This window comes from Arachis duranensis, chromosome 2 (genome assembly GCF_000817695.3).
Source record: "Arachis duranensis cultivar V14167 chromosome 2, aradu.V14167.gnm2.J7QH, whole genome shotgun sequence".
NCBI classification, from domain to species: Eukaryota; Viridiplantae; Streptophyta; class Magnoliopsida; order Fabales; family Fabaceae; genus Arachis; species Arachis duranensis.
Genome location: NC_029773.3, coordinates 6,798,050 through 6,815,267, shown reverse-complemented (window position 1 = coordinate 6,815,267; position 17,218 = coordinate 6,798,050). Strand labels below are relative to the sequence as shown.

The 17,218-nt window shown below is 32.0% G+C and overlaps 4 protein-coding genes across 4 annotated transcripts in view; 2 read left to right on the top strand and 2 right to left on the bottom strand.

The window, feature by feature from the left end:
* Positions 1–1,605, top strand: part of LOC107473173 (uncharacterized) — a gene marked incomplete in the record, with an annotated part of 2,039 nt that extends 434 nt beyond the window's left edge. The window contains 4 exon segments of the mRNA XM_016092722.3: positions 1–133; positions 248–406; positions 500–608; positions 1,100–1,605. Of these exon segments, the coding sequence (XP_015948208.1) occupies positions 1–133; positions 248–406; positions 500–608; positions 1,100–1,281 (583 nt within the window).
* Positions 1,606–1,874: 269 nt separating this feature from the next.
* On the bottom strand, positions 1,875–3,595 carry LOC110277564 (transcription factor DUO1). The gene is made up of 4 exons (XM_021134882.2): positions 3,574–3,595; positions 2,925–3,099; positions 2,594–2,825; positions 1,875–2,384 (listed from the first exon to the last, which is right to left on the bottom strand). The coding sequence occupies exons 1-4, from the start codon at positions 3,593–3,595 to the stop codon at positions 1,875–1,877; spliced, it is 939 nt and encodes a 312-aa protein (XP_020990541.2).
* Positions 3,596–9,942: 6,347 nt separating this feature from the next.
* On the top strand, positions 9,943–12,341 carry LOC107473174 (obtusifoliol 14-alpha demethylase). Its single transcript, XM_016092723.3, has 2 exons — positions 9,943–10,580; positions 11,160–12,341. Exons 1-2 carry the CDS (start codon positions 10,116–10,118, stop codon positions 12,159–12,161), a joined length of 1,467 nt encoding a protein of 488 aa, XP_015948209.1. The 5' UTR covers positions 9,943–10,115; the 3' UTR covers positions 12,162–12,341.
* A 251-nt stretch (positions 12,342–12,592) lies between these two features.
* On the bottom strand, positions 12,593–14,977 carry LOC107473175 (UPF0481 protein At3g47200). Its single transcript, XM_016092724.3, has 2 exons — positions 14,742–14,977; positions 12,593–14,078 (listed from the first exon to the last, which is right to left on the bottom strand). Exon 2 carries the CDS (start codon positions 14,055–14,057, stop codon positions 12,705–12,707), a length of 1,353 nt encoding a protein of 450 aa, XP_015948210.1. The 5' UTR covers positions 14,058–14,078; positions 14,742–14,977; the 3' UTR covers positions 12,593–12,704.
* Positions 14,978–17,218: the final 2,241 nt, after the last annotated feature.

Below are 17,218 nucleotides of genomic sequence, written 5' to 3'. Positions count from 1 at the left end.
CCGCGTCTTCGTCTCCCCCTTCCTCCGCTGCGTTCAAACCGCCGCCGAAGTTGTCTCTGCCCTCTCCGCCGTCTCCGACTCCCCTGACGCCCTCACCGGCGACGCCCCTCCCATCGATCCTTCCAAAATCAAGGTCCCATCCCATACTCCCCTACCTTCCTTCCTTTTTAATTCAAGTCAACGGATCCATTCTTTTCTTCTCATGCCATGCTTGTGAACAAATCAAATCAAATAAAATCAAGTGCAGGTTTCTGTTGAATATGGATTGTGTGAAATGATGAGCAGAGAAGCTATCAGGCTTGATGTTGCTCCAAAAGATGGAAATTGGGGTTTTGATATATCCGAGCGCCAAGCCATGCTTCCACCTGGCACAGTTGATGAAAATGCAGTAAAAATCTATAAAGAGGTATACACGCTACTTCATCTTCATATTCGTTTTTTTTCAGTTGCATCCATCTGATGAGAGACTCTTTTATTTATTTAAATTTTTCCACATCAGTTGCCCCGGTGGGAAGAGCCTGTTTTGCAAACTAAGGCAAGATATCAGCACATCGTCAAAGACCTCGCGGATAAACATCCTACTGAAAACTTGCTGCTTGTCACACATGGTATATATACAATCCTACTATGCATATACTGTTCATATACCAAACACTCTTGACACGCATATAAAATACTTTCGATATTAATTAATAGTAGTGTTATAGGCAGCACATTTTGTGATTTGTAACCTTCAGTTAGTTATTATTAGTATTTTTAATGGTGTGGAATTACACACTTTTTTCTTGATGGATAAATACTGACTAACTAGACTTTAATGAAAGTGCTAGTCCTCACTTCTCATTAATTAATTGTGAAGGAGAGCCTTAGATGAGTTGTGTTCCCATGAAGGTCATGGGTTAGTGAGCGATGTAGTTGTCAAGTTAGGTTGCGTATATTACACTTTTTGAATTCGACCTGCATAATGCAGGATGCTTATGTACTAAACTTTCCTTTTAACAAAATAAAGGATATGTATTATAAGGGTGTATGCATAACGAGATTGTAGTAACAATATCATATCATATCATATCATTCCACTTTGTTTCTTTTTTGGCAGGGGAAGGAGTTGGGGTTGCTCTTTCTTCATTCAAGAAGGGTACAACAGTTTATGAAGTTGATTACTGTGGATATGTGGAACTTCGACGCCCTATTTTCAAGAAAGACCAATCATTTGTTGCTGGGGAGTTTGAAGTAACTGGCCAAACAGCTGTAAACTTCATCTCCTCCGAAATCCTTTGAGCAATCACAATCACCATCACTATCTCTTGGACTCCATTTCATGACTCCACTGTTGTGTTGTCAAATGCGAATTATTAGTTCGAATTTAGTAGCAGAATTAAAACACCATTAGATTATGCTTCCCACAATGTCGTTTGCCTTGATTGACTACTAGTAAACATTGGAGAAAAAGAAATTAGGTGGAAAAGCGATAGAAACAAGTGGACTCAATTCTTCCATTTATTCAAAATAAGTTGAAAATTTACATTAATCTAAATCAAGCTATGGACAATATTATGTTTGATAGAATTGAATTTAATGGTGATGTATTATCGCTTCATAGAACTTGTTATTATTATTATTGTTGTTGTTGTTTTATGCATGGTTGTGAATGATAGAACTTGTCTGTTGGGAAGGAAAATAATTTTCAGTATGCAATCATATAAATTTGTAAATATGTTAAACTAGAGTTAGCCCATTTAACAATAGATAATAGATGTCATATTACAAGTGTAATTAGTAAGATAAGCAATGTAGATACAATTGCAATATGTCAATATCCATATTAGATATGACTTTTACCCTATTACAATATATGACAATTAGCATATAAGTCAGAGCTTGGAAGGAATTGAAGGTGGATCCATATGATCAAACATGTTAACTGGGAGATCATCAAATATGCTGTCATAGTTTTTGGAGCTACCTATGATATCCGTTGACCCAATTCTGCAACTTCCTTCTGATGGATCAAAGAAAGGGAACCCAATGGTGTGTTGTGGGGCTAGCCCAAGCTCATATGCACCGAGAGGTCCAAAGTAATCAGCAAAATTTGGATCATCAATTCTAGTCAAGAAATCTTGGTCTCCCAATGAGAATGGTGTTAGATCAGTTTGGAGTTCATCAGGAATTTGAGGGAAGGGAATTTGTTCCATCATACTACTGCTTTTATTGCTCTCAAAAAGTGCAGATTCTTCTTGCTCAGAATTAGGCAACTTGGGCTTGATAAGATCTGGTAATGCCACCATTTTAATAACCTCGGAATTGTCATTGCAGGAGAACAAGCATGGCTGATGAGGCTTTGATGATGATTCTCCCTCTGATGAAGAACTCAATTTAGGAGCCTACAACTCAAAACAAAAGAAAAAAATCATGTGTAACAGAATTGTATGTAAAAGTTTTCGGTTCACACTCACATACAGTGTGAGAAAGTACATAGCATACTACTAGCTTAAATCATTAGAATCTCAATGCAAATTTTCATCAGTCATGTGTATTTCTTTGGTATTGTAATGGATGAATTTAAACAGCATGGAAACAGAAGAATGGTTACCTGGAAAGTGGGAAGATGATGATGAAGTTTAGGTTTGTTCCTGTGTGATTTGGAGGTGGATGTTGATGCCTGAAGAATCCTAGCAAGCCTCTTCTGCCTACTGCTCCAGAAATTCTTGACATCATTGTCTGTTCTTCCACTCAAATAGGACGCAATCTTAGCCCATTTGTTCCCAAATTGTGCCTGCAATTCTATCACAACCCTCTCTTCCTCCGCTGTAAACTTGCACCCACTATCACAAAAAGAAATACATAGTCATTAGTTTAAGAAATCAAAGGTTATATATGATGATGGAAGAGAAAGCATGCATGCATGCAATGAAGTAACATACTTCTTGAGGTTAGGTCGAAGCTTGTTGACCCAACGAAGGCGACAAGACTTGCCGGTTCTATGAAGAAGACCCTTGGATCGAATGGAGCTCCAGTCTCTGGGGCCATACTTGCTTACATGGTTGAGTAGCACTTCATCTTCCTCTTTCTTCCATGGCCCTTTCCTTATGTAATCTACTAATTCATCCCCTCTCTCTTTCTTTCTCTTATTCCCATGCATTTTCTTCTTCATGCAAGAATCTAGTTATGTACCACTCTTGTACTTGTTTCAATGCTCTTCAACCTACACTACTACTTCGTACACTGTTATTATATTCTCTCTGTTTTCTTCTGGCGGTTATATATGGCAGTTACCTCCTCTTTCCCCACTAACTTACCCACGTCGTTCCTATTATTTTGCTTCAATTTTGAATTACCAAATCTACCCTTGTTGTCGCTCCTTCAATTTCTAGTAGAGCAATTTAGCACTCATTCATTAAGGGTTATTTAGTCAATTTCAGAATAAGCTAGATATTCTAGGACAGACTAACGATATTTTGAGAGGTTAAAATGAATGAAACAATGCAAAACAAAAATTGATATTAAACATTAACATAGAATACTTGCTTCCTTGGCGATCAAGACGAAGAGATGTGCGACTTACACGGACACTTTTTGCATCTAAATCGCGCATTCTACCATCTTATATGATCTTATTGTTAAGTCTATGAGGTTTCATTTATCTTTGAAGTTTCACGTTAATAAACTGTTTGTGACAATCAATTCAATTACATCATCTATAACGGTGGCAACATCTTCCTATAGCTGAGGACATTAGTGTTCTTTATAGTATGCCATGTGCCTCCCACACAATTAATTCCAAGACTTCATAATTTACACATATTCATATGTCTGTATTTATAAAATTACAAAAAATTTATATATACTAAAAACTAAAAATCAGGTATCGAATTGACGAATTATATATTTCGGTATAAATATACGTATTAATATATAATTTTTGATAAAATTAATATCGTTAAGCATAAAATAATGGAAGTCAACCCTATAGAGCGAAAAAGTTGTATGTTGTTCCTCAAAAAGCGCCAAAGAGTAAACTGCAAAGCCAATTGAATTGAGAATTCCAAAGTTGCCCCGTGTACTGTACTTGATTAGTCACACAAAGACAGATATTCTGGACAGCTTATAAAACCAAACCCACAGTTTTGCTTCCAAAACCCTCTCATCCTATGAGCCCAGCTAAGCTAAGTCCACAATAACAAAATTGGCACACACTAATCTGCCACCAACAAGTAATTAATTGCAAATAGCATGCTATGCAACAGAAAAAAAAAATGTTTGTCATTTTATATGGAGAAATGTGAAATTAAATTTTATTAATTTATTTAAAATTATTAGTCAATATATTCTTATAAAATTATAAATCACGATAGATGATTATCATTGTAATTCAATATATATTTATTTATTGTACTAATTGATAGTATAAAAAATTAAAAATATTTCATATACAGTAAAAAAAAATTTAAAATTTAAAAGAGCTCAACACAGCAAGATGGAATATATAAGAACAAACATCACTAGAATCCTTACAACTTCCCAAAATCCTAACCCAAATATCCAACATCTCCACGTCATCAACAACCATAAGGATGCTTGCCTCTCCACTCGTCACAAGTCAGGGCAGTCATTGTGATGATCTCTTCTACGCCTTTACCTTTATTCTGAAAAGCCTCGTATTTCGCTCCAGCCAAATGTTTCAAATAATCGCATATAAACATCTCAGACGCTGTTTTCTGTCCTCCTTTTTCCGCGGCTCATCTGTCTAACTCAGAAAATGGTCATTCAATAACTCCGGGAAAATCCATGGCCGGCCAGACGTAGATATCCATGCACTCCACACCTGTCAAGCAAAATCATAGCCAAGGAACAAGTGGTGGATCAGCTCATCCTCCTTATTACACAAGACACAACGCTTATCGTCCTAGCTAATAACCTTCAAACCGGCTTAGCCGTTCCTTTGTATTCACCCTGTCTGCCAGGACAAACCAAATAAACAGCTCCACTCTTGGTGGGACCAACCCTTTCCATATGGTCTTCCTGAAACTGTAACTGGTAACACCTTCTAATAGCATTTCTTCTTGTATTATCTGCACAAAGAAATTAATCGAAAAAATTCCAAGTCTATCATATTTCCATACGATTCTATCCTCTCTATTATTCGCTAACCTCACAGATCTCAATATCTCAAAAATTATATACATATTAATGTTTTAACTAGACATATATACACACCGCATCAAAATTAACTTATTCTACATCTATTTTAATGTAACATGTAAATAGAATATTGAATATGGTGAAAATACAATAATAAACTTATTCGAATATATTTAAATTGGTTCTTAAAAAAGTTTAAATCATATACTTTAAAATTTTTGAGAATTAGTTGGGTGAGATAGTTTCATCTTTTTAACACTTACAATAAAATGTTTAATATGTGTGCGCATTTGATAAATAATAATTTAATAAATTTTATTTGGTAAATAATTAAATTTGTCTAAAATTACTCGTTCTTTAAATTAGTCTTTAAATTTTTTTAATTTAAATTTATTTTTTAAAAATTTTAAATTAATCATATTAGTTCTTGTATTTTTTTATTGATGGTACCAAAATTTGTTAATATAACACGTTAAGTGATATTACAACACATAAGAGTCTTAATTGACTATTAGCATAACAAATTTATAAAATTAGATCAAATTAAAATCTAATTGAGAAAAGAACTTGAGGCATTGAAATTTCTCTATTTGAAATTGATTTGATCTAATTTCATATGTTAGCTACCAACTAGAACTATTAAGTATGTGTTGTGGTCACATCAATAAATTTTGACGTCATTAGTAACAAAAATAACAAAGAACTAAAATGACTAATGTAAAATATTTAAAAAACAGATTTGATTAAAAAAACTTTTAAAAATTAATTTAAAAAATAAATAATTTTTTAAAAACTAAATTAACCATTTGTTCAAAAATTATTATAAGACAGTTAAAATCTCAATAAATATTATAAAATAAATTAATCTTTTTTATTGAACCATTAATTTGTCTAAAAAAATTAAAATATTAAAAATTTGTTGACAATCAAAATGTCTTATTTAAAATTTTTAAAGATTAAGTTAAGTGTTTATTCAACTTATTCAATTTAAATTTGATTAATTATTTTTTTTATTGGAAGTAAAATTCTCAACTATCCCTGCGTTGAAAACCAATAGCTTATTTCTAACTTAGTTGAAATATAATTCACATTTTGATGGTAGTAAATTGACCATAAAACCTACTAGTTACTCTATATACAACATTATCTAAAAATCGAAATCCTAAACATAACATTTTGGGTTAATTTTTTTTTGTTACTCATGCAGTCATGCAATTAATTTGTCATATATGTATATATAAAGTAGAATTTAATTTTTTAATACTTATTTAAATAAACGAATGAATTTTTTATATGTTCATAATGTATTAGTTAAATATAAGGGTGGTAACGAGACGAGTAGGGAGCGAATTTTTGCTATACCTAATTTCGCTCCACCGTATAATAATTTGTATAAAATTTGTCTCTCTTTTATTTGTGGGTAGTAAAAATGTAAAACGTTGAACTCTAATCCGTTCCGTCTCTACCCGTCCCTATAATTATTAAAATCCAATAAATAAAATTAAATTTCAAAATTTATATAACCATCATCACATACATAATATAAATTAAAATAAAAATTTAAATATAATACAATATTATTAATTATTTACTAATTATTTTATATATATTATACATATTATATATTAAAATTATATATATTATATATCTATGACAAATATTATTTAAATCTGACCCAATCTCATTTCTTTTAGAATATAAATAGAGATGGAATAAATACCCGCAAATTCAAGTGATGTTGCCATTCCTAAAGCTACTTGAAAAGTGTCTCCTGTCCATTTTGCTGGTGCAGAGACAAAATAGCGTTACATTTCGCTAGTGTAGGAGTGATAAGCCCATTTTACATGTGCAAGAGCAGAAGTGGTCATATCTCGCATGTGTTTTGGATGAAATGGTGTCAACCCTATAAGCATGAGTCCTTTATGAGTTGGACTATAAAAAAAAAAATTCAGTGCACATTTTTTGAAAAAAAAAAGTGTATATTTTAATAAATAAAATATTTTTATGTGTTCCTCAAAAAAAATATATTTTTATGAGTTATAATTTCATACTTTTACCAAAAGAAAAATTATTTTAATATTTTTTATGAAAATTAAATGTCTAAAATTAAATTACATAAAAAATTAAACATTAAAGAAATAATTAAATTTTAAAATTATTTTTTTTCAAATATAATGAACGATTGATTTTCTTTTTCTTTATTAAATTAACTACTTTTATTTCTACTTTTATACCTTTCAATAGTACAAACAAATAAATCAAAAGATAAAATAAGTACTATTCATATTTAGATTAGGAAAACCCAACCCAAACTCAATTTAGCAACACCTCCTTTAAAAATGGGCTGCTCCCTCCTAATTTGGCCCAACAATGACTAGCTCTATTCTCTTTGGCCGGGTTTAAAGGGTAAATTTAATCAAATACGGGTCTCATAATCCAGTATTCGACCCGACTTAGAGAATAGGTCATATGCTCTCCATGCTACTTAAGTTATTATCATTGTGGTGATAGATATAACATTGGAGTAACTTCCCCCACTCCAAGGCAATAACCACCCACTATAATTTGAATTTATTTCTAAAAAATAACTAAATCTTATTCTCATGTATTTTTTTCATCTATTTTTTTATATAACTTGCTAAATTTTTTGTTAACTTAAGTATTAAATTTTTTTGCAAATATCCAATACAGTTTAGGTGAAAATATTGAAAACTTTTTCAAAATATTTGAATCTCACATCCATGTTCAAAATATTATACTTAATTTTATGTTTAGTTATGAAAATCAAATCAAACCAGTCTATTCGATTGAATTAACAGAGAATCAATTTTTTTGCTGGTTGAATTGACATAAAAAAACCACCTAACAAAAAAAGTCAGTAATTAACTGGTGAACCGTATAAACACTTATTATTTATTATTTTGTAACAGTTAAAATATCATTTACCTTGCAAAAAATTTATATTTCATGCAAGATCTAAGCATATTTATATTAAGTATCACTAGATATAAAATATGTTGAATTTTAGTTGTTGAAATTTGAAAAAATCCATACTAATGATAATGATACTACTATAATGATAAAGAATTGTTAAGAAATAAATTTAAAATATATTATTTGATTGTCAGAATTGCGAGGATCTATACCTAATCAAAAATAAAAAGATTTGTTGAGCTTATTTTTTTCTCATATAAAGATTACGTCCAACTTTTTAAAGATATCTTCCTACACCCACTTTTTAATATTCTGTTCAAATTTTGAGGATAATTGAGTGAGTAAAAAAGCAACCGTAGAATGAGTGGAAAAAAATTTTCATTTTTATATAAAACAATAAACTTTAAACATCAGTTTTTCATTGTTTTTTTTTTATTTAGTCTAAAATTTGTACTGTAGATTTGTTTTATCTTGTTCTTCTTTTTAGATGATGGAAATGTTAATTCAATATATGCAGTAGGAGAAATTAAAAGGTTAATTTTTGTGTATATTGAAAAAGTTTTGGTGTAATACTCAATCATTAGATTTTATGGTATTTTTTAAAATTGTGGAAATAGTACAATACGTCTCTCTTAGATTGACAATACGCTCCTATTGTATTGTATATTTTAAATTAAAATATACAATACAAAAAGAGTGTACTGTTAATCTAAGGGAGGCGTATTGTATTGTTCCCACAATTTTAAAAAACACCATAAAATTTAATTATTGAGTATTACACCAAAATTATACCAATATGTAAAAAAATAAACGAAATTAAAATTGCATAAAAGCTGTGATTTTGGATTTTTTATCTGGTTAATTATACAGTAAAGATAAAAAATTGGGTCCATCTACTGTACAGATGCATGTTTGTACAGATTTATAGATTTTAATTTAAAAACGTGTCACTAAAAGTGTTGCTTAAAGAGAAAGTGTTACCCTTAATCATTAACTTGGCTCTGATACCAATTTTTAAAAGTAAAACGACTTTAAATTTTTTTCGAATAATTTGCCAATTCATAATCAAAAGTATTGACCATAATTCTGATTTTTATAGTTTTTCAATCTTGTTTTAGTTTATAATATTCTTTTTTGCATGGATTATTGTATATAAAATCTTTTATCTGTTTGTCTTTTTTTTTAATATATTTTCTTAAATCCTCAAAAACTTTTTTTATTTCTACACTTTCTATTGTTTCTAAATATCTTTTTAATTTTTCAACTTCATTCTCCATTTTTTCTTTTAACAGCTTTAATTCTTTTAAGTCATAATATGGTTTTCCAAGCATTTATAAATTTTTTAAGTTTAACTCCAACTTGTTTATATTTATTTTTATTTCTATCCTTTTTATTATAAGGTCATCAATTTCGATCTGAAGATTATTTAATTCCCTTTTATACTCCTTTATTTTAATTTTTAATTTTTTTGCCCTTTTTCTTTTTATTTTATTTTCTGGTCTCTCAATCTTTGTATGCTTCATTATTTATCTTAAAATTTCTGCAAATTCTATCATCGATTCATCACTATTTTCTAGAGATTCTATTAATTTTTCTAACTCTTCGACTTCTCTTTTTAACTTGTCATAGATTATTTTTAGAGTTTCAAATGCTCTTTGATAGGAGCTAAACCCGCCCCGCCCCACCCCTTCTAAAAACCCGTCTCGCTTCGATACGAACCAGGCAATTATCCGCCCCAAACAGATAGGAGCAAGGTGATACTCGCAGTCTCAGATTCGGGTGGTATTGCCATCCTATAAAACAAAAATGTTATAAGCACGTAAAAAATTAGTCATAATTATGATTATATATATACATACACACACTCCATACCAAGCCAGTGGCCACAACTTCACACTTCCTTTTCTTTTATTGGACATAGATCTATCATCACTCTTACTATCTTCCCCACTCCCTAACCTACCTTCTTCTTCTTCTGGTTCTGCTTTCGATCCATTTCTCAGCAATTGTCGTCTTTCTCTGGATAATTCATCCAATCGATGGACATTGATGTGTCAAAGTTCTTCAACACATGCCTCCTATTCGTGGCCACCATTGTTGTGGCCAAGCTCATCTCAGCCTTCATTGTCCCTAAATCAAGAAAGCGCCTTCCCCCAATCGTGAAGGGCCTTCCATTCATCGGAGGCTTACCCCGATTCCTCAAAGGTCCAATCTTTATGCTCCGTGAAGAGTACCCTAAACTGGGTGGCGTCTTCACCCTCAAGATGTTCCACAAAAACATCACCTTTTTGATCGGTCCCGAAGTTTCTGCTCATTTCTTCAAGGCCCCAGAATCTGAACTCAGCCAGCAAGAGGTGTATCAGTTCAATGTTCCAACTTTTGGACCCGGTGTTGTCTTTGATGTTGATTACTCTGTTCGCCAGGAACAGTTCAGGTTCTTCACTGAGGCCCTTAGGGTTAACAAGCTCAAGAGCTATGTCGATCAGATGGTTACTGAAGCTCAGGTCAATGTTGATTCATGTCTAGTGTTTATATTTGTTTGATCTAATATATTGTGTTATTTGACTCTTGATTTGTGACATTAGCAATTTGCCTGTTGGGTTTGACTTATTTTTTCCTCCTAGAGTTGAATTTGATGATCATGTTACTAAATTTAAGATTGTCTGTCATTAGCTGCAGATCCATTTAAATTGTGCCTTTTTAGTTTGTGTTTATTTCACCTTCTGTTTTTACTTGGATATAGTGTGAATCTGCATTCAGTACTTCATTGGATTTGGTCATGAACTTTTGCATGCTGCATCTTCCAAGCTAATAAATTGCAGCAATAACATTAGATAAGCGTTATGATATAATTGTGGGTCTATTAATAATACTGAAAACCAAAATTTGAATTGGAACCTTATTTCATTCCAGTGTTTTTAATTTGATAAGCTAGAGAGGCTTTTCAGCTCCATTTGTACTTGACATTATTTTTAATATTGTCTCATTATGTTAATAGTAAGCCTTCCCTTAAAATTTTCATCCGTATTGTACTGAATTGGCATTATGGGCTATTGGTTCTCTAACATGGACCTGATTTACAGGACTACTTCTCAAAGTGGGGAGAAAGTGGTGAGGTTGATTTGAAGTATGAGCTCGAACATTTGATCATCTTGACAGCTAGTAGGTGTCTCTTGGGACGTGAAGTTCGTGACAAGCTTTTCGACGATGTGTCTGCATTGTTCCATGACCTTGATAATGGGATGCAACCAATCAGTGTTCTCTTTCCATACCTTCCCATCCCAGCTCACCGGCGCCGTGATCAAGCACGCAAGAAGCTTGCTGAAATCTTTGCAAGAATCATAGCTTCTCGCAAAAGCACTGGTAAATCGGAGGATGACATGCTGCAGTGCTTCATCGATTCAAAATACAAAGATGGCCGCCCAACAACAGAAGCTGAAGTGACTGGACTGCTCATTGCTGCTCTTTTCGCAGGGCAGCACACTAGTTCAATTACCTCCACTTGGACTGGAGCATATCTTCTCTCTAACAGCAAGTACCTTTCAGCTGTGGTTGATGAGCAGAAGAATTTGATGGAAAAGCACAGGGATCGAGTTGATCATGATGTCTTGGCCGAAATGGATGTCCTGTATCGGTGCATCAAAGAAGCCTTGAGGCTCCACCCTCCATTGATTATGCTCTTGCGAAGCTCACACACCGATTTCAGCGTCACAACACGAGAGGGGAAAGAATATGATATTCCTAAGGGTCATATAGTTGCCACATCCCCTGCTTTTGCAAACAGGCTGCCTCACATTTTCAAAGATCCCGATACGTATGATCCCGATCGATTCACTGTTGGGAGAGAAGAGGACAAGGTGGCAGGGGCTTTCTCATACATTTCTTTCGGAGGGGGCAGACATGGATGCCTTGGCGAGCCCTTTGCATATCTGCAGATAAAAGCAATATGGTCTCACTTGTTAAGGAATTTCGAGCTGGAGTTGGTGTCACCTTTCCCTGAGATTGATTGGAACGCCATGGTTGTTGGAGTGAAAGGAAAAGTGATGGTCCGCTACAAGCGGAGGGAGCTTTCTGTTAGTCACTAGGACCAAAATGTTTTGAGTGTTTTGGCATGATTTCTTCTTTAAGCAGTATTTGTTAGTCTTGCTGGTTCTTCTTCTTCTTCCTCGGCCAAATTTCACTGTTTTGAGTCTTCATTTTAACACTCTGTAATTTGGCAAGTGTTTTTAACTTATTTGGTTTTAGTGAATTGTGAATTTCTGATAGCTCCCAATATGGCTTGTTTATAAAACTTAGCTTTGCTTGATTCATGCATCCAGCCATATCCAGTGAGGGAAAGGTTTTGATGTTGTCATGATAGGTTTTAGTGAATTACATCATAGTTTGATTTTATTACTAGCTACTTGGGTTTGTGATCATCCAAGATTATCCCTCTCCAGGTGAAAGAATAACTTTCTCAGAGATTAGGACAAGACTCTTCCATTAAAATGACAGCTTTTTTTCCAAATTGATATATTGAGACAAATTTCAGCATGAAAGTTAAATGCACCAGAGAATTGGCCATTTTATTAGTATATGGAAACTAGAGTTACATGTTCAACCATTAAACATACATAAAACAGAATAAACTAAAAGATTAATTGAACAACTCGACAGAAGTTGAAGATGGTGAATATTAGAACAGCTATCCCTACAATGGTAGAACTGCTTCTCCAAGGGTCCCGGAAGTACACCCACCTCAGTGTTCCCATAGTCCATTTCCAACCATTGTTGTAATGTTCGTTAAGATCTCCAATGATTTGTTGGTAACATGTTTTATTTGTCACAACATGTTTGCATAGACTATTAACCAGTGTTGCCAATTCCTTGTCACTTCCAAGTTCATGGACAATAGCTTCCTTCTCAACCATCAATTCTGCATCATCCTTGGTGTGAATAAGAGAATCAATCAGAGAAACATAGTTGCAAATGTAAGGCTCCTCAGGATAGTGACACTGCTCAAATGCTATTAGGTTCCTAAGAACACATTCTGTTGTGTGGTCTACTTTTAACTGTGGGAACTGAAATCTAGCCTTAAAACACTTGGAATATGGGAAGCAACCCAAGCAGAGAAACCAGCTGAAGAATCTCTTCTTCTCAAACTTTATGTCTAGCAAGGATCTATTATGAACCTTCTCGAAGCTTATTCCGGCTTCATTCAACTTTGTCGCGGTCCTCAGCATACATTCCTTTTGCGAGTAAGTGTGGCGACTCTTGTCATCGTTGAAACTCAGGTTCGTGGGGAGATAAGAACATCGAACCAAATCAGTGAAATGCAGCGATTTCTCCCACTTCTTCGGCTCAAACTTCCTCTCAGAAGATTTCTGATAAGGGTAATAAGATGCAAAGTACTCATGAGCAAGCCTAATGAATCTGGAATGCTCTTTGAGATTGCTTGGGACACAAGTCTCATAGAGTTTCTCCAAAACTTGAATTGGAAGCTGGTTCTGAAGCAGCAGCAAGTCCCTCTGGATGCTTTTGCTAAGACATGGTTGAGTCAATACATAATCATCTTTGTGTTTCCACCGTTTCGCTTCCCTCAGAAAGAGCTCCATGATGAAAACAGAATCCAGCAGAATAATCCTCACGAATTGTTCGCTTCCGATGTGAGGGAACTTCGGCTGGTAACAACGCCTTATGATCTGCTCTTGTTGTTCAATGAAGGCCTTGAAATCCTCTAGGACGCGTTTGTTCGATAGGCGTTCCGAGAAGAAATGAAAATATGTGTGTTTGTGGTGCTGCATTTCTTTTAGCTTGGTATTGCCATGGTGAATAGGGCCAATTGAGATCAAGAGAGGATCATAGGAATCCTCTTTCACCTTCAACAGACTCTTAGGGATCTTGTAGATACAGCACTCTGGCCATCTTATTGCAGGATCAATGTTTTCTGGAATATCAATTATTTGTTGGATAGCATATTCATCAATAAATGTAGATCCCATGACACCTGCTTATAGCTTTTTCTGTTGCAAATTCAGCATAGCAGATCCAATATCAGACATAACTAAGTTGTGATTATTATAGAACATTTTTTTTATAAAGTTCAAATTTTATGAAATTAAACATAAAAGAAAGGAGCCTCAAATGTTTCTATGTTGTGACATCAAGGTCAAGGATACAAATATTGAAAATAGTCTCTCCACTTGTAAAGATAAATTGTGTAAATATATACCAAATATATATTTAGAAAAAAGGCCTTTTCAAATTAAGGAAGTAAAAAGGAATTTATGGTGTGTAATGTAACTTAACTGTTAGAATAAAAATAAAAACAGAACTTTTCAACAAGATGAAAAAAGTTGGTATATACAGAAGATTCAACCCCTCTACCACACACAAAATGGCTTTGCCGCTTTGCCTAAAGCCACTGTTTTTTATTATTAAATATCACTTCAAAGTTCAAACAGAACAAGGGCCAATCTAAAAGAAAGGGACAATTAAATTTTATTTTATTTTTTTAAAAAAAGGAACAAAAATAGATTAGTTCTAGTTATCAAGTAACAAATGGAAACATCATCTAGAGAATACTACTAAGAACCTGAAACTAGTGAAAAAACAATATGAACTACTGCAACAATCTAAAGACAGAGAACAAGTAAAGTGCAGAATACTAGTATACTACTAAGAACCTGAAAGCAAAGGTTGTATCTTTTCACTTTCCAGAAGCAATTTCTCAAATTCTGGCTTGTGACTCTTTAAGTTCTAAGTTCTCTTATTAGCTCTTTCTGCTTTGTACAAAGACAACAACCTATAGGAGTGTGCTTCATGGAAATAGCAAGTGGAAAGTAGAAAATTCAAAGAAAGACAAGACCATGATAAATGAGAAACAAATTTATAACCGATATGTCTGATTTTACTTTATCTTTTTGCTTGGTACAATTAATTGGAAGGTGGGAAGATTATTATGAACTCTTGTGAAATAGTATAATAATGTACTTGTTCTTTTCTTTTCTTTTCTCTTCTTTCTTCTTTTAACCATCTTAATTCACAATCAAATATAACTTAATAACAAATGAAATTATTGAATGAAAATGATAATTGAAAATATTGAGGAAAAACTTTGATTTAACAAACATGTACTCTAAAATTCAATCATTAAATGAGTTAATAATTTAAAATATATATTAAAAATAAATTAAATAATACCTATATTTATATATAAATATATAATGATTAATTTAAAAATTAATTTTTGCTGTGTCATTATTTTTTATTTAATTTGTTTAATATTATTATTAAATGGTCAAATAAATATTTTTTTTCTTCTCTTGTTTATTAACGTTTTTTTTTTAGGTTTTATATTGTGGTACAGCAGAAGCAAGTACATGACTTGAATTCTATGCATAATGCGATCTAGTTGTAAAGAAAAATGAAACAGTAAATTGGACCGACCGTGTCCCACTCTAACTTCATTCATATCAATGACAAAAACCAAAATAGTAAATATATAATAATTTTAGCTAGTGATGTATACATACTTTAAAGTAATCCTGGAAACAAAAGAATATATTGAATATCAACGTCGTCTTTTTGTTACATTTACTATTAACATTTTATAATCGTTTCATAAATTTTAGATATTTTTCCTGCATTAAAAAATATTATATAATTAGTAAATATTATTATTTTTTACTAATATTTAATCAGTAAATAATTTATATCTATATTTATAAAAATTTTAAAAAAATTATATTTATACCTATATTTTATATTTATATTTTTTAAAATTTATACATATAAATTAATAAAATTTATTTATTAAAAATAATTTCATATATATTAATTAAATAATAACTAAAATTACTAAAATTTACTGCTCCTAAGAATTTCTTCTAAAAGATATTAAATTTGTTTATTTAAGTACTAATTTTTACACGTAATTCATTGATTGATACTTACTTGAAAAGAAGAGAGAAAGGGCAGTTATATAAAAGGCGTTTTGTGAGAGACAAAAGAAGTCATAGAGTAAATGAATAATGCATGTACAAATAGTATGTATATAGCGGTGGGAATTAATTGCCGTTTTGGATTTTATGATATAAACGCTGCTACCAAACGAAAATGATGAGTGGTTATAGACCATAGTCCCCACCATATGAATAGTGAGGCATCATGCTTTTCATTATTGAGCCTCTCCAACGGTTGAAGAAAATACATTGTTTAAATGGTAATAATATTAATATATGCAAATTATCAAAACAAGATGGTATTAACGTGTATACTTTCCTTTTCGATTACTAGTTTACTAGCTACTACTATATGTCACTATAGCGTTATTAATCTTCTAGAAGTGATGAATAATGAAAAATATTTGGGACAATTTCAATAAAATATTTTTAACTGAAAATACGGGTATGAAAAAATGAAACTACGCCAATAAGTTAGAGCTCAAATAGCATAATCTTCCCATACTCAATTAAAAGATTGCAGATTCGAGTCTCTTATCTTTAGTAAAAAAAAAAATGAAACTACTCTAAAATTAAAAGACAAAGCGAAAAATGTTTTTTTTTTCTTTATGTACATTTTAAGAACATTAAGACAAAAATAGAAGAGAAATATAATTTTTAATGCACTCTGTTTTATATATAATCTCAAAGCCGAAAAAAATGTTTAAGAATATAGCACGTTAAAATAAAATATTCATTAAAAATTTTAAGTATAGGACTACTTTGTAATTATTTGAAACGTCTGATTGAAAAGGAATAGAAGAATTTATAGAATAAAGAATAAGATGTGGAGGAAATCATTAACGCAATTTTACAGTGTTACAAAGAGTGAAGTGGTGTGGATTTTTTTTGTTATTGATGGTAATACGGATATGACAATGGGATAAGCTTATTAGTTCTTCTTGTTTTGTTCTTTTTGTTCTTTTAATTTTCTGTTAATTTTTTTGTTTCACTTGTTGTGTTAAGCTTTTTTGTTCAAAAAAAAATCAACAATAATAATAATATTCATACGATTCAATGATAACAAAATCATGTATTTTTTTAAATAAAAAATAAAAAAACAAATCTGAAAAGTTCATAGAATAAGAAAGAGAGTGGGTGATGAAGTAGAAGACACAAACTAGAGAAAAAGTTAGAACGTGACACTTGAAGAAGATGTC